The 27,380-nt window shown below is 47.2% G+C and overlaps 1 protein-coding gene across 1 annotated transcript; it reads right to left on the reverse strand.

Annotated features, from left to right (window-relative positions):
• Nucleotides 1-609: 609 nt before the first annotated feature.
• ttc37 (tetratricopeptide repeat domain 37) lies at nt 610-26,931 on the reverse strand. Its single transcript, XM_036527899.1, has 41 exons — nt 26,860-26,931; nt 26,053-26,151; nt 25,407-25,550; nt 24,840-24,931; nt 24,575-24,650; nt 24,155-24,301; nt 23,758-23,856; nt 23,193-23,301; nt 22,931-23,071; nt 22,744-22,845; nt 22,131-22,261; nt 21,571-21,657; nt 21,225-21,328; nt 20,859-20,985; nt 20,084-20,263; nt 19,522-19,646; nt 18,816-19,066; nt 18,443-18,545; nt 17,443-17,625; nt 16,920-17,064; nt 16,744-16,822; nt 16,327-16,388; nt 16,141-16,197; nt 15,710-15,778; nt 15,379-15,453; nt 14,806-14,947; nt 14,001-14,094; nt 13,495-13,572; nt 12,771-12,895; nt 12,419-12,542; nt 11,786-12,007; nt 11,622-11,694; nt 11,341-11,394; nt 10,083-10,194; nt 9,077-9,205; nt 6,596-6,720; nt 5,446-5,610; nt 4,100-4,252; nt 2,634-2,764; nt 1,791-1,920; nt 610-1,248 (listed from the first exon to the last, which is right to left on the reverse strand). The coding sequence occupies exons 2-41, from the start codon at nt 26,140-26,142 to the stop codon at nt 1,177-1,179; spliced, it is 4,707 nt and encodes a 1,568-aa protein (XP_036383792.1). The 5' UTR covers nt 26,143-26,151; nt 26,860-26,931; the 3' UTR covers nt 610-1,176.
• Between the last annotated feature and the right edge of the window lie 449 nt (nt 26,932-27,380).

Below are 27,380 nucleotides of genomic sequence, written 5' to 3' on the forward strand. Positions count from 1 at the left end.
CCATAATGTAGAATGTATTGGTCAATTCAAATGAGTTAAGATGACAAATCAATACCATATGAATCTGCTTTGAAGGCATCCTGGTTGTTAATAGGCGTTTTGTTGAATAAATCATACATGTACTTACAGTCATGGAGAATTGTCCAAATCTAAGTGCACGCTTGTATCACTTCCTCTGCCTGAAGATGGATGGATTACACTGTATGTTCTGGATGTAACATCACACATTGTCTTGCTGTAAATTTGCTGCTGCACCGTGCTGTCTGTGATTGTGACTTCACTGCAGGGGACATGATACGACTGACAGACCTGAACAGTGAGACCAACGCAGGCTGCGAAACTCCCACTGGTGCTAACTGGGAGTGCATCTCAGTGCTGTCTCCTGTAGGAGGCACGCTTGAATTTGTGTAATCATATTGTGCTGGTGATGTAAAACAAACACAACTGAGTCCTTGGTATTTTTTCTCCTTTTGAGATGAATTTCATTTATTTAAGTTCTTACAACTTAAATAACTGGAGGCAAGACCCACAAAGAGCACAATGGCACAATAGCACGTCACTTTGACCATCAAAGCAATTACTCTCTTCTCTAAAATGATCCTTGCCCCCCTCCCGCTTTGGTAAATACAGATTTGTGAATTCTGTTAATTGGAGAATTTTCCTCATCTCAAGCATAAAGCACATTTGCACACCAGAGAAAGCACGTAGCTGCTGACAAGTATGTTAGCATTAAGACCATCTGAGGAAGTCCAGGGCGAGGAATCTCAAGCCTTACAAAATCCCTTTTCTGGCTCCTGCTGTATGCTCTCTCTCGCCCTGCAGTCTCACGGACAGGAGGCATCATCTTAAAAACTGCAGAGCTGTCCCACGCAGTCTGTCAGGACGGGGAAATGTCACCGCACAGGCAGCTCCTGCCATTTTCTTCAACACAGCACCCAATGCGGAAGCTTGGCCGTGCTGCAAGTGCTCGTCCCCAAGCGCCATGCCTGGGCAGCTCACAGTTAAACATGATTCCTTTTCACGGCAGTAAACATTTACATTTGATTAACGCACCCTGGGTTCAGTGCGTCAGACACACGCGACACAGTTTTTAAGTGCAAGGTCTGTACTGGATGTGGATTGGCTGTGTTGCTGATGACGCTGCGTTCCCCGATGTGCCTGCGGTCTGAGCCGGCGTTAAGAGCACAGCTGCTTGTGGAAGTCCATGAGTCTGGAGTCCCCGCAGGCTCTGGCCTCGTCCATTAGAGTCTGCAGGATAGAGGGAAGCAGAGACAATGCATTGCACATCCTTTAAGCGTTTCAGCCCTAATATTTCCCCATCAATGGCATTAGTGAAATTGATCCAGGCGCGTGGAATAAATGACTGGCGTGGAGGGAATCCCGCCTGCATCACCATTTCTCTGTTGCGAAAGATCAATATCGCATAACCCTCCCACACCTGCACGGGTTGCCCAGGCTTGGGTAATTTAATACGCTCCCTCCCACCCGACTTCCCCTGCAATATGAGGTTACACTTATAGAGCAGCGGTTACATTTACAAAGCCCTCTCTCTGTCTGATCCATCACATCGCATCGGCGCCGTGGAGCACGCCATTAAAGAAGCCACAGTCCTCCCCTAGGAGACTGCCTGAGGATACGCGCTGTGCTGTGACAGCGAGCGAGTCCTCCCCTCATTACGGATTCCTCTGAGCCAGCATGCTGCGTGCTGCAGATGGCCCTGCTGCTCGCCGACAGCCGACCGGAGTCACGGACGGGGGGGGGGGAAGGGGGGAGGGGGGGGGGGGTCTTACGTCCATCAGCTCCTGGTCATCCTTGGCGTGGAGGTGGCGGAGGAGGTACCAGCGTGCCACGGACACCACGGTTTCGGGGTACGCCTGGCCGGAGGGGTAGACGATCCTCTCTAACAGGCGACGTGTTTCCCTGGAGCAGCACAGAGTATTTATGTTTATATCTGCAGAGTGCTCCTTCACTATCAGCGCGATGCTGTGATGAGTAATTAGGTTGCACATGTTGTGCGTTACAGCATGAAGCTTGCTGTGGGTTTACTCTAGAGAACTGCAAGTCACAAATTCGCCACATTACAGCGATTGCAGCAACGTACATCACATAAGCTGTGATGTGAGGAGGCCTGACACACACACACACACACACACACACACACACACACACACACACACACACACACACAAATAGAGAGAGCTATTTGTATATAAAATCATTTCCCCATCCTGTCGTGCTCAGCTACATCAGTAATCCAGGCAAAGAGGCATAGAAGGGGACAGCCCTTTTCTGTTATTGTTACTGGGACTGGGGCTGATGGCCTACAAAGACCTTCAGCCTGAAAAAGCCCCGATGCTTCTCCACTGCCTTTCTCAAACCAAGCCTCTGGCCGCTGATGTCACGCTCGCTTTGGCTAAAGGAAGAAGCTTGCTGGAACGACAACATGACCGTGATAGACGCTGGTCTTCTTGGAAAGAGTCAATGGGCTGTTAGACCTCGTCCCTGCAAGTCCCAGTCCCAAAAAGGGGCAATAATGTGCTTTTCCCACAGTGGCTCTGTGGCTATATCCACTGACTTCCATCCCCTCAGTGCAGAAGCGGGCAGAGTGAATCTGGCGGTCACGGGACACACACCTGGCACCCATTTTTAGGGAGAACTGCAGAAGGGCCTGGAAGAGTAGAGCCATGGGACAGGGGCCCAGCTTCAGGGCCTCCGTGGTGGCCTCCAAAACCAGGTCCTTCCATTCACTGCCAGGGACGTTTGCCTGGGGGAGAGGAACGTTGACAAGGATCAGTTAAATCCTCACATTCATCATTTTGCCAAAAAAAAGCATAATTTATATGTATTAATCTCGAGAAAGAAAGGTTAACAGCTGGGGTGCTAATAATTTCCTGAATGTGTCCGTGTGCACTGAGCAAGTCAAATGAAGCCGTGAAAAAAATGCCATTAAACAAACAAGCTTGAGAACAAAAAGTTCAATGACTGAACAGGAAAACTAGCTTGGCTCAAAAAACTCCCCCAGAATGCTTTAATTTAATTTGGAGTCTTTGGTCCTGAGGCAGACCCGGCTTTGTGCTGGGATAATTATCACTCGGGGAGTGTGAAAGAGATTATTCGCCAGAGGGCACCTTGACCAGCGGGCAGCTCGGAGAGAGAGAGAGAGAGAGAGAGAGAGAGGGAGAAAGAAAGAGTGACAGAAAAAGAGAGAAAGAGAGAAAGAGAGAGAGAGAGAGACTGGACTGAACCTGCTTATTCCGATTAAACCTCCACCAGGTTACAGGCGGAATGTCCCAGTCAACTTTTAATTAAATCACTTTAAGTCATTTAACTTTAAGTCATTAAATCACCACTCAGTGAAACCATCCTGGGCACCGTTCTACATCAACCCCTCGTTGGGGATGCTTACGAACAAAACTGCCTCCTGTTTTTCAGAAGCTCCATTTGTGTTTCATTAAATCATTGGTTCTGGAGGAAGAAATTTAAGGGGATCTTTCTCCTTCAGTAGCCCTTGTCCTGCGCACCTCGCCTCCTGTGGCATTTCTAGCCTTAAAGCTGCTGTGTGCTTGTCTCCCTGTGTCATTATCTCTCCGGCCCTGACATAAACACAAAACATACTCCCTGTATTGAGCCTGAGCAATGCTAACACAGGCAGGACCCAGAGCTGCCTGACTTCAGCACGATGCCTTTTGCATCATATTACCCACACCCAGAACTGCAGGGCATGGCATCACGCTGAGTCCTGAACTCTCCCCAGATCACGACGACCACCTGGACTTCTTCCAAGACCAAGGCTGAAGTTTTCCTGAAAAAGCCTGCCTTAACATTACCTCTATTTACCTCTAATTGTTTCTCGTGATCAGCAGTGGCAGCAAGCTTCTTGTTCCATTTCAGTGTTTATCTTGTCAGTGTTTAGCGCCGGCAGAAGCAGCTTAGCTGTGCAGCCTTCTGACTCCACTCACAGCGTGTCTGCATTGTGAGTGAGCTAGCAGCAGTAACGCTTGCAGGCAAAGGGAAGCCATGCAGAATGCGAACGACTGCACACGAGCCAGCCTGGTTCCAGCTCTGCGGTGCACGCCTTCTGCGTGCCCGTGCAACTCACCATGCAGGGGGCCAGGGCCAGCAGGGCCAGCCGCAGCAAACTCGCCAGCTTCCCGCTGAAGAGGCCCAGCTGAGAGGCCAGCTGGAGGCTCTGTCTGTAGGCCATCACTGCCTGGACCAGAAGCCCCTGCGTCCGGTACACCTCCGCCAGCCACTGGGAGAGGAGGAGACAGAGAGAGAGAGAGAGAGGTGGAGGGAGGGAGGGGGAGGAGGAGAAAAAGAGAGAGATGAAAGGAGAGGGAGGTGGGAGAACAAGGGAGGGAGAGAGGAGAGCGTGTGAGAGGGAGAGGAAAAGGGCACAGAGGGAGGAGGGGAGATCACAGGGGAGTCACAATATAACTCTGAATTCTTCTGCAAATGTCATGCAGTTTTGCTTATAATGCCTCTATTTCCATTAAAAATTCCACTGGACAACAACATGAAAAACAGCTCAACTCCAAACTACAATGAAAGCTTGGTTTGGCGACCTAAATGGCTTTAAAAGAAAGAGAGTCGAGAATGTTATTTTCCGAGATCCTTCAGTTTCTGCAGAGTGAGTCAGACTTCTTTGGGAATTAAACAATGGTTGCAACAACACAAACAGACATTTTTTCACCCGACCTGGAGAACTTAATGTTTCAAATGCCTTAGGGAAATCTACGAATCTTGGATTCAGATCATTAAGACAGATCGCACTGCTTGTGCTTTTGTGTTTGATTTTCCATGCACTAATGCTTCCATGTTTGTAGGGAGTTTACTAATCATAAGTAAATCTATTGATGTCAGAATTATCAATGTAAAAAATTGCTTAGCACACTTTCCATGAACACCTACCACCAAATTACAATTAATAATCCCATCACTGTTGGAGGCTGCCTGATAAATTTAATTGTGCCAACATTCAACAGCAGAAATGTCATTTAAAGAAATTCACCTTCAGTAATCATTAGAGTAGGATCCCATCCCACACGCCTGCTTCCTTGGTGAGTTAATCCACTACATACGGTATAAGTGAAATAGCAGCACAACAGTTTTTTGCAATTACCGGTACCTGTTTCTGTGTGAATGGCCATGCCTCTATGGCATAGCAGTGGAACTTCATGTGCTGAATATGTATATTGATTTCTATGGCTTTGTAACTTTGGATTGCAGTGAAACTGAGCTTGCTAGTATAACTGTGTGAATGGTGGTCTCCATTGCAATGTAACTATATGTGCATGTGTGGGTTCCAATACAACTGAGCAGGGTAGTGTAGCTGCATGACTGGTAGTCTCCATGACTGTGTAACGGTATGTGTCGCAGATTTCCAGTGAGACCGTGCTGGGTGATGCAACTGTGTGAATGGGGATGCTAGAGCTCGTGACTCACGTGCCAGGCGGACACGGAGGTGTGATTGGCCAGGACGGCGGCGCTGAGCTGGTCCAGGACCGCGGCGGGAAGGCTGGTGCCGGAACCGGACAGCAGGAGGCTCTCACACTGAACCTGCCGCAGCAACAGGAACACGGCGGGCTGCTCCGGGGACACGCTCAGAACCTGAGAGGAGGGAGGAGGAGAGAGGGGGAGGAAAGAGGGAGAGAGGGGGGGGGAACAAGGGGGGGAGAAAGCGTAAAGCAAGACAGAGGCAAAACAGGAGGAAGGAGAGGGAAGTGAGAGATGTAAACAGGAAGGAGGTGAGATAAAAAGATGGCAGGATGTATGAGGGGAGTGGGGAGGGAAGCAGGAATACAGAGAGAGACTTGCTGACAGGATCACATTTACAGCATTCCTTTGAAGTAATACATTTATTTGATGCTCTCGCACATAAACAAATGCACTGCACAGGGTGCCTTTACACTTGCAAATGTTTTTGTCAATATTTGCACGTTTCTGTTACTTGATTATGAAAGATTTGCTGACGCTCTGCTGTTGACAGGAGAAAAGCAGCCGAAACACAGAGACTGATGAGAGGGAAGAGCTCTTTAGTGTTCATCTCAGCTGGAAGTACAGCATGCGACTGCGTCAATAAGCGAATGGAGGAGTAAGTGAGCAGGAGAGTGATAAATGACAGCAGGGATGAGTGCGTGCGTGCATGCATGAGTTAGTATGTGAGTGAATGACTGAGTCGGGAAGTAAATGAGTGAGTGAGTGAGCATGTGCATGCGGGAGTGAATGTGAGTGAATGAGTGAATGACTGAAAGGTTGAGTGAGTGAGTGAGTGAGTGAGTGAGTGCATGTATGTGAGAGTCAGCAAGCGAGTGAGTGAGCATGTGCATGCATGAGTGAATGTGAGTGAGTGAGCGACTGAGTCAGCGAGTGAGTGAGCATGTGCATGCGTGAGTGAATGTGAGTGAATGAGTGAATGACTGAAAGGTTGAGTGAGTGAGTGAGTGAGTGAGTGCATGTATGTGAGAGTCAGCAAGCGAGTGAGTGAGCATGTGCATGCGTGAGTGAATGTGAGTGAGTGAATGACTGACAGGTTGAGTGGGTGAGTGAGTGAGTGAGTGAGTGAGTGAGTGAGTGAGTGAGTGAGCGGCCATACCTGGGTGCAGAGGGCCTCGGCCTCAGAGCGCTGGCCGGCCTGTTCGAGTCCGGACACGGCCTGCTGTAGAACCCAGCCCTCCAGGGCCTGAGCGAGGGGCTTCTCCTGCTCCTCCACTGCCTTCACTGAGAGCACAGAGCGGCAGGGTCAGTGCGTGTGCGCACACAAAAAAACGCTGTGTCACTCACAAACAAACACACACACACACACACACACAGGAACAGTGTCACGCTCACTGAGGCACACACACATGCCAACACCGTCACACAGACAAACAAAATCACACAGAACCACTGTCGCGCTCACTGACGCACACAAACAAACACACACATACACACAAACATACACATACATACACATACACACACATACACAGACACACACACACAGGAACAGTGTCACGCTCACTGAGGCACACACACATGCCAACACCGTCACACAGACAAACAAAATCACACAGAAACACTGTCGCGCTCACTGACGCACACAAACAAACACACACATACACACAAACATACACATACATACACATACACACACATACACACACACACACACACACACACACACACACACACACACACACACACACAGGAACAGTGTCACGCTCACTGAGGCACACACACACGCCAACACCGTCACACAGACAAACAAAATCACACAGAACCACTGTCGTGCTCACTGACGCACACAAACAAACACACACATACACACAAACATACACATACATACACACGCACACACACACACACACACACACGCCAAAAAAACCTCTTACATTCACAAACACACACACAGGAGGGCAGTCAACTCCAAAAACGGACACAAAGGTATGATGCATTCACCAAGTCTCCTCACCTGACAGCTGATCTACAAGGAGCATTCATCAAATCTCTCAGCTTGAAAACTGTTTTTCTGAAGGTCAGTAGGACTAAAACCATGGCAATGCACTGTGGATGTGTGTACCTTTGTACCTCTTTCTCCCATAATGCTCTGTGTATGTGTGCATCTGTGGACCGCTTTCTGAGCCTTTCGGTTTTATCCCACTGTTCCCCTGGGAATGCTCTGAAAACAGCCTTAAAGAGCACTTGTTCCTCTTTGAGAAACTAAAACCCAGGAACACAGTTTTAGATTGGATGCACAAAGCATTTATGAACCGTCCTTCTAAGGACCATTGACTTTGTACGTCTGACTAACCACTTTCCCAGGGGTTCCATTTCAGAAACACATTTACTTCTCCTGAAAATATCGGAACGACTTTCAAGCTCCAGTGTAAATATAAATGACATTTAATGGCAACTGTAAGACAAACCTCTCTCCTTCAGAGAACAGTCCAAGGTGCCTTTTTAACTCCATATTTCACAGCAATCTAAAACTTTGGGAACATTTCAGACTGCTAAATGTTAAGGGGAGGGGCATTTTTCAAAGCTGGGAGATGTGAGCCAAAAACCAGCCCATTCAGATACACAACGCTGGCTGCACTTAAGTAGTGTCCTCACATTCCAGCACTGGCCTTTGGGCTGGACGCTGTCACTCAGACAGGTTCTACCTCCTCCAATCCAGACTGTGAAACTCTACTCCCAGCCTTGGCCAGCCACCACGGATCAGATCTGTGCATAGGGGACAGACCGGGATGACCTGCTTGTGCAGAACTCACAGGTTACGGCGGCCTGCTCACCATCACTAAAGGCTTTGACCTCACCGGGATAACATGGAATGGGTTCAATGGCTTAAATGGATAAGATACTGGGACAAAGATAAAAGGATGTCATTCTCTATCATACTACGCGTTTTCAAAATGAGGCCAAAATTCAGACTGTCATGATTTCAATGAAAAATTTGGAATGCTAACTGCTTATATGAATCAATTCACAACGGCTTGCAGTTTTGCAGGCATCTGTAGTGTTGTTCTTTTAATTAAGTATCCTTCTTTTAATTAAACACATTTTGCTCCTTGTTGAAATATGTCACATTTCTTACTTTCTTCCTTTGATAAGTAAATACAAGTTACAAGAACTGGTCTTAGTCTGACAAAAAAAAACAATACTGGGCCAAGAGCCCCACCATAGAAAGGCAGTCCCTGATTGTAACTTACAGACCTCAGCTGACAGAGCGCAGTACTCAGGCTACACCTGCCTGCCCACTGTTCAAAATGCCTCCTTTCAATATGGCTGCCACTCTCACATATTGATTGTTGCTTTGATTAAGTCTGCCCATTGCAGTAATGGAATTCAATTTCTATTGTTTACCCCAGACAGCAGCGGGAACCTGCAGAGAGGGGGCCCAGCTGATATTCCGGCACAATGTCGATGCGTGACACACCGGGGAGAGCTCTGGGAATGAAGGCCGGTAATGAAACAGCTGCACCTCCGGCGCACTGCATTCATCTGTCATTTTAAATACGACTATGCAGAATGTTCCCTGTGTTAATGGGACGTGCCGCGGCCGACCCAGCCGCTGCTGGCGCTGCCCGGTACCGACCTTTCTCGGACACCCGGGCCATCAGCACGCCCTCCAGGCCCTGTCTGCGGGGGGCGGAGCCCGAGAGCGAGCAGGCGGTGTTCTCCGTGTGACACGCCGCCATCAGGGCGGCCCACACCGCCGGGTCATCTGAGAGAGAGCGAGAGAGAGGGAGAAAGAGGGAGGGGCTCAGAGTCAGGGACACTGTCCATCTCAGGGGGGCATCTCTTCATTGCGGGCGTGTGACCTCAATGCCCCCGCTCGAGCTGCCTGCATGAACACAGTCAGTGAGGGAGAGAAGCTAAAAGGGGTGTGTGGCACTGGGCTGGCTGTTCTAATACGTGGTTGAAAAAGCGGCTTCTGAAACTACCAGCTTCTTGAATTTCCAGGCTTAAACTGTCAGAACTCCCATTTCACCTCCTCAGCTCACAGGGAGGATGAAGTGGGCTTAGCTGAGGACTGAGTGGAGGAACTAGCAGACAAGCAGTACAAGTGTGGCCATTCAAGCAGCAATACAAAGGAAAAACTCAAGCCCCAGAAAGATCCAGCAAAACAAACAAACTGTACAGCAATTTTGATACAAAGGAAACAACTGAACCAGTGTGTTCATTACACATGCAGATTTGCATTTATCTATGTCCAGGGATCACAGAGAGCCTTAAAGTGAGAGGGTGACGCTCTTAATCCACCCTCTGTGTGTAGCACCTACTTGTGCATTTTATGTTCAGAACACATCAGTTCAGTTAAGTTGGACCCTAGCCAGTTAGGCTATACATAACTTGTACAGAGAGAGACAGGTGCAAGGGTAAAAAAACTGACTTTCCCAAACTATTGATAGTAGCCATGGAATATCATCATCTGTTAGAGAACAGAGGACCTCTGCTGCAGAGTGAATTCTCTCCCTCCTCTCCCTTCAGTTTAAACCCGGTGAAAATTCACTATAGTTCACGGAGGAAATGTCTGTTATTGTGTGTGGGTGTGCGCAGGCGTTTCGCTGATGCTGTTTGTGTGGCCGTTGCTGACCTACCGGGGCAAAGCAGCGCCGCCCTCTGTATGGTCTTCAAGGCATTCCGGCTTTCGTCTTCACCCGAGTGCCTGCCACACGCAAGCTGGTTCACTCCACTGTACAGCAGCGCCTTCTACAGGGAGAGAGGAGCATGGCAACTCAGGCTAACAATGCGAGCAAATCAGGGTATTTCCCACAACCTGCATGAAATGAAGGCTGAAATTCACAGCTGATGGGTTGATAAAACGAACAATGAAGCATGAATTACACCAGCCACCGCAGAAACGGTCAGGACAGAGGCGAAGCCTTCCTCTGTTAAACTCGAAACAAACACATTTCACAATGAACAATGACAGACTGGAATGAAAACAACCATTCTCAAACCGCCTGCAAATAATGTTGCTTCAAAGAGTTTCCTATTCTTGAAGGGCCCAGACAGGGCATGAACTGCAGCACCAAGAACTCCATGTGAGCTTGCATGTACACCCACAGTAACATACAAATTCACATCCTCACCAGAACACACCCACACAAGCTGTGGATCAAAAGGGAGCCCGACCCCCGGGTCCTACTTAAGAATCGCAGCGGCGGCCGCTCCACCTTGTCATAGGCTCGATATGCCTGTATCCGACTGGCAGCATGCTTATCTTGCTCCTATGTTTTAGCCGGATGCTTTGCCATTAATGAGCTCACATTTGCTATTCGATCACTAAGCCATTGTCCTTGCAGCTTTTATGATGTGCATCTTTCCCTGACAGCCGTGTAAACTGCTATGGATGAGATCGCATGCCAAATTAATTCAAAACAAAAATTACAATAATGAGGACATCAATAACAGGGAGAGCGGAGACCATTTAACATGCATTAGGTGAATGCTCCTTGATGTCTGGAGTCGGCCGTCATACTAATTGCTTTTGATGACTGAGGTGCTTAGATTAAACGTGTTTATAGCTTTCAGGGGCTGTATTTAATGCACAGACTTCCGCTTCACAGTAAGTGCACACAGGGAGGAAATCACTTTTTGCCAGGGAACGGGAAATGCAGAACAGTTAGGATAATAACTTAGGATTTCAAAGAGTCTTGGAGTTTTGCCATTAGTACACATTATGCTCCACACAGGGTCTCTTGTGTTTTGCATGACAGCAGAGATGGATATTTCTTAGATCTCTGAACGGTCTTTATACTCAAAGCACACAGTGTCAGGTAAGGTGCCCAGATCTGGTGCCTACAGAGAGGGAGAGCCAGACTCTGTTGAGAGTGTGTAAAGCTGGAGCTTTACCTTTCCCTGAGTCATGCTGGAATGACAGGCCACACTCCCAGCTACCGCGCCACCCTGTAAACACAAAGATGAGTATTTACACAATGTGATAATACGTACCGGGCAGGTTTTCTGAACTCTGACAAAGCCTGCATCTTAATATACATTCATTTCCGTACTATTAATCTTTCTGTATCGCAAAAGCATCAACATTTCTGCCTCACTAGGAAAAGAGACCTTAGTGAGCTCTTGGTGTGAGCTGCCCATTCTGTGGCAACACATTCGCACCCTGACATACTTACGTTGGCCTTTTTGGGGTAGTACTGTGGCACCAGTCGGGACAGCAGAGCCCAGAGACAGGGGCTGCCTGGGTTACTGCAAGAGAGAAAAAGAAGAGGTCATTATCCATCTGATCAAACTGAACTGCATACTCACAAGGATGGGGTTGCAGTGCATGCTGGGATACCTGTGCACAGCGCGGGCAGCCTCCCTCTGTACAGCGCTGTAGTTCCCCTGCAGGGCCAGCAGGGCGCAGGTGAGCAGGCAGCGCTCCTCCACGGAGTCCCCGCCCCCCCTCAGTTTCAGCAACTCGGTGAGTGCGGCGCTGGCCAGGGTGGCGTCCCTGTGCACCAGGCCCAGAGCGCACAGGGAAAGCAGGCTCTCCGCAATGGGCTCCTTCAGCATGGAGCTGCACGCACACAGAAACAGTCAGTCAGTCAGCCAATCAATCAATCAATCAATCAGTCAGCCAATCAATCAATCAGTCAGTCAATCAGTCAGCCAATCAATCAATCAATCAGGCAATCAATCAGTCAGTCAGCCAGCCAGCCAATCGGTTAACCAATCAGTCAGCCAGTTAATCCATCAATCCATCAGTCGTTCAGACAGTCAGTCAACCAAAACAATGAGTCAATTGCTCACATGAACATGAAAAATGCATTTTGGTTAAAATTCGTCAGACACCAATACAAACTTTCACGTTTTTCTACACCAATCTGCTAGCCATTTGAACTGTGCAAATCCTGTTCCTCTAGGTGTTGCTGCGGGGCCGAAACACGGAAAATAACAGCCTGTGTTGACAGCAGGCTTTGGAACGCACCACTTGAAGAGCAGGGTCTTGGCTGTGTCCATGCTGCCCTGCCTGTGCTGCAGCAGACCCAGCGCTGTCAGGATGTAGGCCCTCTCCTTCTCAGTGGAGGCCACCGCCAGGGCCCTCTCGTACGCTGCGACACAGGGGGGACAGACGGAGGACACGGGGGGTCAGAAACAACCACAGGGACAGGTGGCACAGAGACATGTGCAAATATACAGCGTACAGACACACGCAGACAGACTGCGTGGTGATTTTAAAGTAGCAATTATAGAAAAAAGTGACATGCTCTCATGCTCTCACCCTCTCTCTCTCTCTCTCTCCCTCTCACACACACACACACACACACAGTGTTACTCACCATTCACGCTGTCCTGCAGGAGGCCAGCTCTGAAGTATGCCAGCGCCTGTCCCGTGAGGTCATGCAGCTCCTCCAGTGGTGTGGAGGAGTAGATGCGCACTGCTTCCTCCCATTGGCCAGTGTTACTATGAGGAACATAAAAGGATTAAAGCCATCCTCAGCTTCCCCTCTCCCTCCTCATTACCCGTTTGCTTGTCCTTAGATACAACCCCTCCATCCATGACCACATTCCTCCCCCAAATTCTCTGCGTAGCCTCTCTGTGCAGTTGTCATCTTTCCCCCAATCAGCTAATACCCACGTTGCCACCCTATCATCAGCCTATCGTCCTCCTCTGATGCTGCCCACACAATGGACGAGCAGGCTGCCCTGCTAATCCTCACTGAGTCGGAGATCTGTGGCTACAGTCCTCGGTGTGTACGAGACACTGACAAACAGCTCTGACACAGATATTTACAATTCTAATTGACTGACCTAGCTTCCATAGCTCAAATGGATTTTTTTTTAAACCAGTATAAAGCAAAGGAGTCTGTACTACTTATTTTGGTTTTCCTCAAAAGAGCGGAGGATTATGGGTTCCCTGGGTGGTTTTAGAGGGAAACAATGCAACCGATGACTGGAGTGTGAGCCAGACAGAGTCTACGGGGACCTCTGTGGGTGTTGTACCGGCGAAATCACAGTCCCACACTACATCGAGGCAGGGCTCAGGGCGTCAGTGAGGGTTACCAGAGGGCGCGGCCGTAGTTCCTGAGGGCGAAGCTCAGCTCCTCTGTCCGTCCCGTGGGCTCCAGCAGCTCCACAGCCCTGAGGGGACAAAGCAGTCCCAGTGTCACCAGCAAGCAAAAGTTTGATCATATATAAACATGTGCAAGTACGTTTATTAAGATTTATTTCACAACAACTCGGACCTCTTAAAGCAACAACCTCAGAAAACAAGGGAGATAGGAAAAGTAAGGGATTGTTTAGCCAATAGACTGTAAGGGGAATGATTATGACAGCCCAGATTTAGAGAGCAAGTTTGGGAGTTTGATAAGGACACAAAGGTCGCCACCTTTATTCTCACTTTCAGTAAGTCCCACAGGATCTACAAGGACTGAAAATAAAACCAACAGCACTGCACATAAACCCCTGAATCAAGGCTGAGACATAGCTTCCATTCCAAGTGAGTGAATGGACTGACCGGTCACTTTGACCATGCAGGAGGCACTCATAGGGATGGTGCATAACATTACCTCTGATAGGCCTGAGTGGCCTGCTTTCTCAGATCCAGGTGCTCATTGAGGTAGCCCAGCATGACGAACGCACTTGGATCGGTCTGGATTCTCTCTGCAAGGAACAGGGGGGTACAGAGAGATGGATGAGGCGGCTTTTAATGGAGAAGGCACACTGCCAGATCCATCAAAAGAAGTTCAGAGTCTTTTTTGCCCTTCAGGATCAAATGATCATTTACAAATCAGCATACTGAATCGCAGTGCTAGCAACCACCTTCAGAGGGCAGACAGAGACAAACGCACAACTAATATATTTACGTGTATCTGAATGAAATGGCTAGTCACAGATCACATTTGCTTGTTTGACTATTTGTTTTTAAAACACTCCTTTAATGAAATATTTTTACAATTTAAGAATAATTTAATGTACACCTCTTCACAGTGATGCAGTTTTAAATGCATTAGAATCTGGAATTGGGAAACTATTGTCAGTATACCTAGGAAATCACCATTCAAATTTCAACTTATCCTTTCAAGGGCCTCTGGAATCATCCTTTCAAAGGGACCAACACAACTAATGCTGGTTACAAATTCTTGGTATTTCCTACCAAACTCTTTCCCTGGCTTTCTAGACCACACCCAGGTTTAAAAACAATGTCCTGCATTACTTTCTGAGAGACCGAATGACTCACTCCAATACACTACCGAACGATGACCATTAACTAAATGACCATTAATTAAATGGATGTAAGATCCATTTGCACTCTGCACTGCTGGTATGAGTGGCACCCACGGCGAAGTGTGCGGGCCCGCAGCAAAGGCCCACCTGTGTACTTGCTCAGGGCCACCTGGGCCGCGGAGACGGCGTTCATCTGGACGATGTTGTAGCGGTACAGCTCTGAGTCCCTGTTGCTCTTGTCCAGCAGCGTGGAGCACACCCAGTAAGCATAGCCTTTCACACCCTCCGTCTGCAGGGGAGAGAGGGAGAAACCGAAGAAGGGGGGAGGAAGATGGGGGGAGGGGGCGGTGGGAGAGGGGGAGAGGGGGGGGTGAGAGGGAGGGATGGAGGAAAGAGGAGGAGAGGGAGAAAGGGAAAGAGGGGAACAGGAGGAGGGAGGGAAAGGGATACATGGGGAAGGGGGGAAGAAGAGAGATGGGGGAGAGAGGGAGAAGTAGACAGAGGGGGAGAGAGGGAGAGGGGAAGAGAGGTAGAGAGGGAAAGGGAGAGAGGAATGGGGGGGAGAAAGAGAGAGAGGGAGAGAGAGGGTACGGGGGAATGGGAAACAGAAAGAGAAAAGAGACAATCCAATCCAATCAACACCTAAATGTTTACAATGACAGTCATTAAGCGGTAAACTGCAAATGTTCTGGGGGCAAGGTCAGCAGGTCTACCCCGTACATGAGTGCTGAGCTCGGTGGTGTGTCTGAACAGATCCATGGTGTCGTAGCTCCCCACTGTTTCTGCAATCAGGGCCTAAAGGGGGAACACAGAGGTCAGAGAGGACGCGTGCGTGATTGGGGAGTGCTGACGAGGCTGATGACTCATCTCTGACAGGGCGTCCCAGAACCCCTGCAAAATCACTACTGCTTTGACCCCATCATCATGTCAACGGTGATTTGGGCTACCAGACACTGAGTGCTAACTAATGAGCTTCAGTGAGCTGGATGATAATAGCTGGTGATGCGCAGAGGTGAAAGAGCTGAGAAGTGTCTGCACATTGTTACTGTACCTGTCCAATCCAGCAATTGACATACAGTGGCTCCAGAGACTGGGCGATCTTGAAGGCCTCGTGGGCGAGCTAGAAGAAAAAATTTGCAATCAGAAGTACAGAGGATTACAGCATGATGGTGTCCAGCTCTGTTCTGCTCCACTGCCCCTCCCTTTTCTCAGTGCTTCCCTGCTGCTTATTTTTGTGAATGAAAATAGTACCTAATACACACACATAGTGTTAATTTTCTGATGTTAAAAGCACATTACTACATACGTTTGCCTTGTACTGTATTACTGGTTGTGTTATATTCAGGTGGACAAAGGCTATATATGTATATGATCGCACTTATCACCCTGTACTGAAGGGCAAAAGGGGGCTCTTATTGTGAAGGAGCGTATGGGGAGTTTTGGTGAAAAGGGAACATGGCGGTCACGATTAAAGTGACTCACCTCAATATTCTCCTTCTTCAAATACAAAGCCCCCAGGTTTGTCCAAGCTGTGACATTCTGGAGAACAGAGAGAAAGAGAGAGATAGAGAGGTAGTGTGTGTGTGAATTACAGAAAGAGTAACACTTAGAGATGCTGTACACTGTCTGCACCACTTTTGATTCTTGCATGTGCACTGATTTACTCACATTTGTTCCCAGGTTCACAGACTTAATGAAGGAGTGCTGAGCAAGAGCGAAGTTTTCGATTCCTGAAATGCAAATTTAAAATGAGCAGGAAAAATCCAACAAATAAAGATTTCAGTTCCATCAAGCAAATATTATAATTCATGCGTCTGTTACTGAGGGAGACGTGCACATGAAGTCACAGCAGTTGTTCTGTTTTTGTCCCTCCTTCAGCTGTACCGCATTACAGAAATACAAAGTGTTGGGTTGCATCAGTTACCATTCAGAGCATGCTGCCACTCAGCCTGTACAGACGGCAAATTCCCAAGAGAGCCACATCTTCAAATCACGAAATCACAGCCCTTGTGAGTACAAATCACTTTATATGCAAGCGAGTGAAGCCAATCTTTCTGTGACGTTCCTCCCAGGTCTCTGACTCACCTTTGCTCACGGACACGACCCCAAGCGCATTCCAGTAGCTATGGTTACTGCTGTCCAGCATTACGGCCTTCTTGATGCACTGAGGAGGGAAGAGACATATGACTGACAGGCTGATCGACCACAAGTAGCCTCTGCCTTTCAAATGAGGCACAAAGCTCTCTGTGCGAATACAGTACCTGCACCGACTTGTCGAGCAGCTGGCGGGACTCCCCGTCTTCCACCTGGCCAATCAGCCGACGGGACTGATGGTGGTAGTTCAGGCCAAGGTCATACCACAAATTAGCGGCCTCTGGCATGAGCTTCAGCGCTCGGCCATAGCAGCTGTATCCATGGAGATGGGTGAAAACACAGTTACAGGGGAAATGCTAATAATGCTACATTACACATCTGTATATAAAAATCATCTATATTTTAATATCACCGTTTGCTTTTGACATTTTATTTTTTCTCCAGGAGCAAATACCTTCACTTTGACTTAGGCACACTCTTTCCAAGTGCTAGTACTTCAACAGGAATAATTACTTCACTATGATTTAGACTACTGCTTCATTATTCAACACTGAAAGCAAACTGTATTGATATGTAACTAATACGCAGTGAAAATATATTGGGTACTGGAATAAAAATAACAAGTGCTCAAAAGGCTTTTCCCAGTTCAGAGGTTGTTCCTCTGTCTCAGGTATAAACTGATGAAGCAACCTCTCTCCGAGCTTGAGGATCTGGGTCTGGTTGAGCGAGTGGTTCTGGTCCGGGGGATCCAGCCCTGAGAGTAGACCTGGTACCAGTACTACGGCTCGGTTGGGGGACACTATGTGGGCTGAGGTGCAGACGTCTCCCAGCAGCTTCCAGAGGCAGGACAAATCCGGGCGCTGCTGTACTGCTCTTTAAACACAAGAACAGGCACAGGTCATTCTGAGAACTCTGAGCGTTTTAACAATCTGATCAAAAACAGGGCTATGTGGTCAACTGTGGCTTGGCATTTTTGTTGGATGGACTTACTGAGCCAGCAACCAAAAAGACTTTGCGACTGTATTTTGACAGAAGGTCAAGGATCAGTTTATGACTTGACTACCACTAAATGTGTGTTATAAGAGAGGCAACCTGCTTTATCACAATCATAAAAACCACACTTTTATAGAAGGCAGATGTGTAAATAACATTACACTGAGCAGGAAAAGCTAGAGAAATAGACAAATAAATAGCTTAATGAATGTACGACATGTGTTTTGGTGTTGTGGTCACTTCCACATCTCTTCTTGTCAAACACAAACGGGCATGCCTCAAAGTGGGAGGACCACAAAAATGCAGCATGGCACAGCAATGACAGGCACTTAAAGAAAGCTCAGAGTAGAGGCACAAAGTATACTGTGGGTGGATATGGACACAATGGAGACATTCCACAGTAAAAACGCATACAGTCAGCTCTGCTGCTGTGTAGTGTAGCATAGTGGTTAAGGAACAGGACTCGTAACCGAAAGGTTACTGGTTCAATTCCCCTCTGGGGCACTGCTGCTATACCCTTAGACAGCAAATACCCAGCTGTATAAATGGATAACATTGTAAAACACTGTAACTGATGTAAGTCGCTCTGGATAAGAGCATCTGCTAGATGCCAGTAATGCAATGCACTGTACTGCTACTGCAAAAACCCTATCAAACCTCAAACAAGATGGCAGCCAGCCAACATTTATGCTCTAACCTGAAGAGGCACCCAATGGCCAGTTGAATGAGGTCAACCGCCCGCCCGTCCAGATAGTCTTCCATCGCAGCTCGAGCCAAAGCCAGATAGCACTCACCCAAACCTGAGAGGGGTAACAATGATAGCAGCTTAGTACACTCACTCACACCACTGGTACATTCAGAAGAGAGATCTACAGTACTGCTCAAAAACCAAGAACCAGTTCAGATTCTATTATCCTCTTTTTCAGAGTCCTTAAATACATTTAGTCAGGGACCTTAAATTACAGCCTGTCGCAATCTTTTTTGCATCAAATTGTTACCACACAGAGAAAAGTGCTGAGTCAATCTATCATGACACACCCTCCCCCAGATGTCTGGCCCCACCCCCTCACCTTTCAGTGCTGGGACGTAGTCCTCCCGGCTGATGATCTGCATGTACTCTCCCACGGCCTCCTTGAACTTCCCCAGGGTCTGCTTGATGGCCGCCATCTGGTACAGGCTGTAGATGGAGTCCGGGTGGAGCTCATGGGCTCTGTTGAAGGTCTTCAGCGCCGCCGTGAAGCTCCTGCTGTTCAGGTAGGCCTCTCCCAAACACTCCCAGCAGACCCAGTCCTGGGGGTCTGCCCTGAGGGCCGCCCGCAGGCTAGAGAGCAGAGGGCGGGCATTCAGCACAAACAGACAAGGGAGGCGAATCAAGAACCACACCAGGCTGTTCTAGTACTCTTTACGTGTTTTTCATGGAGGAAATCTGGAGCCACAGCAGGCTGTCCAGGTCTCTCAACATTCTCTTTCTCATCATCTTTTACAGTGAGCGAACTAAGATCAAACTGCTGACACATTCTTTTTCGAAGGAATCACTGTCTACACTGGGGAATGAACCCCATTCAAGTCTCTGACTGTGACACAGACTATGTTTTTCTAATGTTAAAGCTTAAATTCGTCAGCTAATTTAATTAATGACACGTCTGTTAAAAAAAGCCTTTCTCTGTTCCACCAGACCTTGATTATCAGGGGATGTAAGGGGATGTAAGGGGAGTTTTCCACTGGCAGAACAGAGATGTGCTTTTGTTATCCACAGCACCTGTGTCTGGCTCTTACTCTGCAATGGCCTGGGGGTGCTGGCCAATCTTTAGATGGTACAGCCCTCGTCTCATCCACGCCCACTTTGCAGAACCAGGAGTGGCCTTCTCAGTCACCGTCCTCAGGACCGCCAGAGCAGAGTCCTGGCAAGGACAAACACATAATGCTTGTAATCACACTCATATACAAACACACACACACACACACACACACACACAGACACCCACACGTGCATAACACATGCACCCCAAACAGACATATAAACATTTCAACAAGTAATGCTCGTGACCATGACGAAGCATTATTTAAAAACAGAAGACCCTGCTGAAGAGACTGGCTAACATACAAAGTATTTTTCAAATACTCCTTACAGGTCATCTACCTGTGTGCTTGGCACATTTATCTGGACACTCTCTCTCGGTTTAAGTCTAAAATGTACGAAATTTTTTTTTACAGATGGTTCAAAACTGCAGTCAGGTAGTAGCTACAAAGATTTCAGAAGGTGGTGTTGAGAACAATTCTATATGCCTTTGGAGGGTAAGTGAAGGGCTTGCTGGGATACGCTCTACTTAGGACGCACCATGTCTCCCTGCTCCATGCTGAGGTCCACGGTGGCCGCCCCAGACTCGGCGTCTGTGCTGTCAAGCTCGAACGCTCGCTTGTAGCAGCCCCTGGCCCTGACCTTGTCTCGACCCACATCTCTGTAGTAGTGGCCCAGGTACCGGAACACAGAGCCCCGCTGAGGGTCCAGCTTTGCAGCCTGAAAAGCAAACCCAAAAAGACAGTTGGGAGCTTTAAGTCACCCTTTCAATAGGCTCATGAAACACTAACGAGGAGTGCAGAGGTCGTCCTGCATCATCCACTAAACTGTGTGATAGTTCAAAGGGAAATGAAAGCATTCCTGTGCTGTTTCCCTGAGTCACCCCTGCTTGTACCCTTCCAAGATCCAGAGCTGCTGCTTTTCCATCTACCCATATCAAACAGCCTGTGGTAATGTGCAGCCTGTCCTACTGGTCCCCAACCCACACCATCAACCCCTCTCTGTCATTAATCACCACTGTTTATCCCACTTTTACTCACTTTCAGTCTGATCCATTTAACTCATGGGCAGCTGCAGCTGACAACTCTAGCTTACTAGGAGAGCAGTAGGGTATAATGGCATGTTCAACTGTATGTTCAGCTCCCAGGAAGGGCAGTTTACTTTAGTAAATATCCAGCTGTATGAATGAATAAAATGTAGAACTCTAACGCACAGAAGCTGCCATGGAAAAGGTGTCTTATATAATTTCATGTAATAATGCTCCCCCTTGGAGGTCTGGGTAACACACAGGGGCGGAGTGAGAGCACACACTGACCTTCAGCAGGTGGGTGTGGGCCTTGGCCTTGTCCCGCCGTGTCTCTTCCCCCATGTCCCAGTACAGCCGCCCCAGGAGGAAGTAGGACTCCCCCGAATCTGGGTTGTGCCCAACTGTCTTCAGGAAGCTTGGGTTTAGGGGGGGGAGAGAAATGGACAATGTAAGGGCCACATTGGGGTGTTCTCTGTAGTTTACAGACAATTGAATATTACTAACAAATATGTGTCTTAAGAAATCTTCCGTTCTCTGAGAAAACATCAACAACAGTCAGAAAAAATGAACCGCAGGGAAGTATGCCTTGGGATGTACAAAGCACAAAATAAGAAATGGCTGATGCAGAGCAAGACAATCTATAAGAGGCCCCACCTTTGCTCAGCCAGCTGCAGCTCGTTTCGGGCCAAGTATACCAGTCCCCTCAGAACCAGGACTTCAGTTTGGCTGGGGTGAGACTCCAGGAGCTCTGAGGACACCTACAGGACAAATGTGGAATGAAAAACATTACAGGATTTTGTGATGGAATCCATCAGAAGACTCAGGATGACAAGAGCTGCTGATTATAGGAGGATTATATGTAGCGGTTTTGTTAGAGTGGAGGAAGGTACTCCTATATCTATTTGTAATGGCAAAATTTGCAAGTATGGAAAACACCAAGCAATTTAAGACATGCACTAAAGTCATTTAAAATTAGTTTGGGATGAAACTAAAAAGGAACCTGAAATGCTTGGTCAGCAAGCCCTTTCTGCAGATATGCTCTTCCTTTCAAGGCCACCAGAACAGGGTCATTGTCAGCATCTGGGAGCTGAAAACCAGACCAGTGACAATCATCGATTTGCTTGTGCAATGCTCTACAGAGTACGGTTGGCTACTGCTACTGTTACTGGGAACCCTACACACTGGAGCAACAGAATCCGGCCTGAAAAATGAATAATCAAATGCAAGATCTGTTTCTTTATGTTCTTACACTACATGTCATTCCTATTAGCTCAGCAGTGACACAAACAGACCAATGCAGGCAAACCAACTACTACACCCCCCGACCCCCCCCCCCGCCCACACACACACACACACACACACACACACACACACACACACACACACACACACACACACACACTTTGAAACTCTGATATCAACTTTCAAAAGAAAAAAATATCTTGATCCTTTGAGATTGGAGGTGTGGACCCATGGTCATGAATCTCATTATGAGACTGGACTGGCATGACAATATAAAGTCAGTGCTTCCCAGCTGTCCTGAGAGGGAGAGCGTTGTACCTGTGCGAGAATGTCCAGGGCCTCGTCGACGTTCTGCTCCCCCCCACTCCTCAACAAAACCTCCGCCTTCAGCTGCAGGAGTCTCCGCCTCAACTCCTCTTCCCTTCCACCACTGCCAATCGCCTTCAGCCCTGCGGGAGCCAGACAGACAGGGGTCATAACAGAGCTGACTCACTTTCTCTGTGTCTGGAGCTGTCCAGAACCTGGATGGTAGGGGTGTGCCTTGCAATAACTTTTATAACTGAATAATCAAGCCCACCTCCCTGCCCGGTACTGAAAGAAACATTAGTTTTCACATATAAACAATGACTGGCACCAGAGAGCTCTTCCAGGCAGTAAAAACTTAATAATGTCAATGAGTCATCTGCCATTTTACACAGTGTTCTTAGGTTTGATGAATGTAAATGAGAAATATGAAATTGGACTTTTCTTCAGTTTTGGATAGCTAATAAACAATTAGACTGAGCCATTCATGGTTGACCAATTTCGAGGTCTGATCCCTAATGTATACACCCACATATGAAGCCCAGACTTCCAGTGCACCCTCATGCTAGACTGCAAATGTACTGGTGCCAGGGTCGGGGATGGGGCCTGAGCCATGTGACTGACGCACCTTGGCTGCAGGAGACCACACTGTCCGGGTAGCGGTGCATTTTCTGCTGGGCTCGAGCCAGACTGTACCAGCCCACCGCACTGGACCGCAGGCGCTTCAGTCCTGAAAGAGCAGAGAATCAGTGACGGCCTGCCCCAGAGACAAAGACCTTCAGTAACGCTCTCAGCTCCTGCGTCTCCACGCTCACCCTGAGCCAGGCACTTGATGGCCTCCTCGTATTTCCCCTCTTCCAGAGCCTTCATCCCCAGGCCTATGTGGGCTGGTCCACTGTCTGCATCCACCTCCAAGAGCCGTGCGAAGCACTGGGCGGCCTCCTCACTACAGACACCTGTCACAAACACAGCAGACACCAACTGACCCCAGTGACAAAAACAAGCACACGCTATTCCCACTGACCACAGGGTCAGAACAGCCCTTCAGTCTCATAGGCGGGGCTAAGGGGAACACACCTGATTGGAGATGGTGAGTGCAGAGGACTTCCAATGGGAAAGCTTGTTCAGGATAGAGTGACAGCATGGATTCACAGGCCTCCTTCATCTTCGCATCTTCATGGGGGAGCTGGTACAGACATAGCACAGACAAGGTTCAACAAAGTTGGCTGCACTCTGAGCATGTGTTTCTCTGAAACATTCATGTCAGCTTGGTAAGAACATGCACAATATGATGTTCCCAAAACATTTGCTAGAGTATGTCTTCAGATAAACGTTGTAGTAAAATGTTAATAGCCAAACTGAAGTTAATCAGCAGCTATTATTAACGCTTATGGATGTTTTAAGACTACCAGGGATTTTTAGAGGATAAGCATTAAAAGTCAAGCGAAACACAACATTCCACAAAATGATGTTCTGAACTGATCAGATTCTGAACCATATCCCACAAATACATATATGTGTATATGTTGACAAGTATATGTACCCATGTATTCTTCCAGATAGTTCTAAGCGGAAGGAGGGTAGCATCCTGTTCAATATGTGTCTGTACGTCATACAGATGAAGAATGACATCCAAGCTTACTTTTGATAAACAGGTAATGTAACTGGTTGAGAGCTTCCGATGGTCTTCTGACGGACCGTTGTCCGTCAGGGTCATGGCCTTTTCAAAAGCTGTTATTAGCTGTAATGGAAATAATAACACTGAATCAGATCATTCAATTTCCTCTTTTCAAAATGCACATGTGCCTTCTACTCTCCTTTCATTAAACAGAGCTGGCCATTGAAGCCCAGTTCATTACATGGGCAGGTTTCCAACTTAACGAATGAGAAGAAAAACGAATTTAGAAGTCTTTGAACCATGTTCAAGATATACCGTATACAATGATACACTAGATTAGATTTACAGGAGTTCGGTTATCTAAAGCTGATGTCTCAGCGGGGTGTGGATGACACAGAGAAGGTGCTGCTTGCCCACTCACATGTTGCTGAGTCTCGTTGTCCTGCTCCTCTACCCTGTCGGCCAACAGCTCGGTCATCTGCTTCCACATCTGCAGCACCTCCGCCTTTTCCACCCCCTCCCCCGCCTCCTCCTTCAGCTGGATCAGCCTCCGCCATAACCTCGCTACCTGCAGGGCAGGGCACACCTAGCTGTTACTCTCCTCTGTGGTTCTACTTCAGACAAACCTAACCCACAGGCCCCAATTCCAAAGAGTTAAACTACATATAGATAAGAACTAGGGGTAGAATGAAAATCAGAATACCCTGGGGGAAACAGAACTACATACACCTGTCCGTGAAAGCCAAATGCCAGTGGGAGCTGTTGAGCTACTGTTTATACTGAAATACATTACTACAAACAAAGTGAACAAAATTTAAACAGTCTGGTCCTTGGTACAAACCTGTAAATGATTCTTCTCCGTATGATAGATATCGACCAATTTCTTGCTCACCTCATAGCATTTCACTGTGTCTGAACTACAATGAGAAAGAAACCATTAACTTATGAACATATACATAACAATAAACGTATACATGCAAAACAGAGAACCGTGATGACTACACTCTGCATTATACACATTCTACAGTCTGCACAGAGAATTCACATCGTCTCATACAAGTCACTTTACTGTCACACCAGAGTCAGGAGAAGCTGACACTGCTTACCTTTCATACAACGTTATGAGTTTCTGGTAGACCTTTGGCAGTTCAGCTTTGAAAGCTGTCTCACTACTTTTTTCATACAGGTTTGCTAACCCCTACAAGAAAAATACCATCATTGATAACATTCTAATTCCACACATTCTTAGGAAACAACTGTTGCTACGTTTGTTGTCCATTGCAAAAATATGATTTCACACTTGATAGCATATCATAAAAAGATGATCAACTTCTTCACCCTGATTGTAGTGCTATCTGATTGACCTCATGTTAAAACAAAGATAAATGTGTTTCCATATAGAGGAAGAGAACTGTTGCATTTTAGATGTTTCTGGAAAGAAAAGGGGACAGGGCTGGAGTCTTCTAAACCATGAGCTACTACACTGAGGAAAGCAGGGAAGAAAATCAGCTAAGTTGATTTAGTTCTCTCTATCAGGCCTAAAACAACATTTACATTTACTAAAGTGACACGGAAAAAGGCAACAGCGCTACACCATTTCTCCAGGGGAGCTTAGATGCAGAGAGGAGAGGTCGCTAGTCTGTTGATGCTGCACCCCTCCCATCAACTCGCACCTGCCATGCTAGCAGCTGGTCGGGCTCCAGCTCCGAGGCCTTCCTGTAGGCGGTCTGGGCCTGGTCTGGCTGCTCCAGCTCACTCGCTGCCACCCCAATGAACACCCACGCATTGTAGTTGTTCTTCTCCAGCTTCAGGACAGCCTTGCATGCCAAGGAGACACACAGAATGACCAAATTTCCCAATAATTCTTACAACATTTAAGTACAAACATGGCTTATATTTAAACACTGAAGCATTCAAGCATTACACTAGGTCTTTATTATCATATCATAAAAACTGATGAAGTGTTAAACAGGCTATGAATCAGGGTTACCGAGAGGATAGATGTGTGCTTGATGATCCTATAATTAGACTCCTGTTGGTAGTCTCATTTCCAGTGCTGTTTTGCTCTTACTGATTTGGGCCAGTTTGGTTATACTGAACATGGGCTTTGCCCATGGGATGCTGAGGTTGCTTCAAAGTCTATGGACCATCTGTAAGTGCATTTGAGTGTGCTTCCCCCTAAGGCTTTTTCTGTGATCTTGATGTGGCTGTACTGCACTTATTCACAACCAATACCTTGGGCCCACTACCCTTGTTCCAGAACCTAGTACCCATCCAATATGAATTCGACCAAAATGCCAAAATGCATCAAATGCTTACCTTACAGTGTTTCAAGGCCTCTTTATAGTCTTTGTTTTTGATGGCTTCCCTTGCATTTTTCAAGGTAGATTTTACTTCTTTGTTTGACATTGCTGGTTTCTGCAAATCCAGTCCAAATAATAACATACTTATTGTCAAAAGAAAGTGAATATCAAATACACTGAGATCTTCTCATTTCGTTTCATGAAACCTTTGAAAAGTATAATGTTGTATCAGAAGCCAGCTTGGTGCCTTTTGATAGTAATATCTAGCTAGATACAAGTCAATGTTTACACATGTAAACCATCGTCGTTTATTATGTAATTAGCTCGCTAGCTTATAGACAAATTGATTTTTAGATAAACTGACAAGCTACTGTGGCTAATTATGCATTGTGTTCAACTGCGACCGACATAAGATTAGCTTTACTTCCTTCATAGCTAGATAGCTTTGGCTACATAAACTGACATCCAGTCTTTGTCGTTGTGCTTGGCTTGCTATTTAAGCTTATCACTGCTGTTCCAATTCTCAAGGCAAGAGACGTGGCATTAACGTTACATTTTAAAACCGTGTTAGCTACACAAGAATTTATCAATATTCACTTCCTAACTACCGAACTAGAGGCGAACTAGGTTAGCTAGTCGAGCTGGGTTCTTAATACGTAGGCAAACTGGGTGGGTTGCTAGCTATCTGGTAATTTAGCAAGCTGGCAGTGCTGAAATGTTTCGTGGCAATGCTTGAGTGTGGTTCCTTGATATGATCTTTATGGTGCACTGCTTCTGAATTACATCAGTCAATTACAATATAATAAAATTAAAGTCAATTTACCTGTTCACTTGCAACCTATGAAGGCTTCATCAGCTCTGCCTAGCTAACTTCAGGTTCAGAACTGTGCCACCGTTCAATCCCATAATGCACGGCGGGAGCCGCAGACGCGATACGAAATCTAGTTTTAGCAGCCAGTGCGCAGATTCACCAATCCAGACAGATACTGTGTGGATACCGGAGAATCACATTCGCTTTGCCCAGTACAGATTTGTCTAACGTTAAGTATAATGCATCCGTGCAATGTCTGGGCTGAACTGATGCTGGTGAATGTGCAGAATGTGTGATCTCTTTAAAACTGTAACACGTTAGTTCAAGTTCAGGGAATTACTTAAAACATCACCCCAATGCGTTGCAACTAACGCAAAACACTTCAGCTATTGTAACAACGTAACTAGGTAGCTAAACGAGAGAGCAGTCCGTTACATGTCATAAGACAGTTAGGCAGCAAATCTGTGGAGTTTTAAAGTTAGCTAACGTTACCTAACTAGACAATCGCGCAAATCAGCTCGATGGTTAGCCTT

Source organism: Megalops cyprinoides, chromosome 4 (genome assembly GCF_013368585.1).
Source record: "Megalops cyprinoides isolate fMegCyp1 chromosome 4, fMegCyp1.pri, whole genome shotgun sequence".
In the NCBI taxonomy this organism is placed as follows: Eukaryota; Metazoa; Chordata; class Actinopteri; order Elopiformes; family Megalopidae; genus Megalops; species Megalops cyprinoides.

What these genes read in the sequence shown, in the direction of transcription:
- ttc37 (XM_036527899.1), bottom strand. Translation starts at nt 26,142, where the DNA reads ATGTCAAACAAAGAAGTAAAATCTACCTTGAAAAATGCAAGGGAAGCC. An exon ending in ACAACGAGACTCAGCAACAT is followed by an intron (nt 23,857 to 24,154) that starts GTGAGTGGGCAA and finishes TTTCCATTACAG; the next exon opens with CTAATAACAGCTTTTGAAAA. An exon ending in CTGTGAACCTGGGAACAAAT is followed by an intron (nt 16,198 to 16,326) that starts GTGAGTAAATCA and finishes TCTGTTCTCCAG; the next exon opens with AATGTCACAGCTTGGACAAA.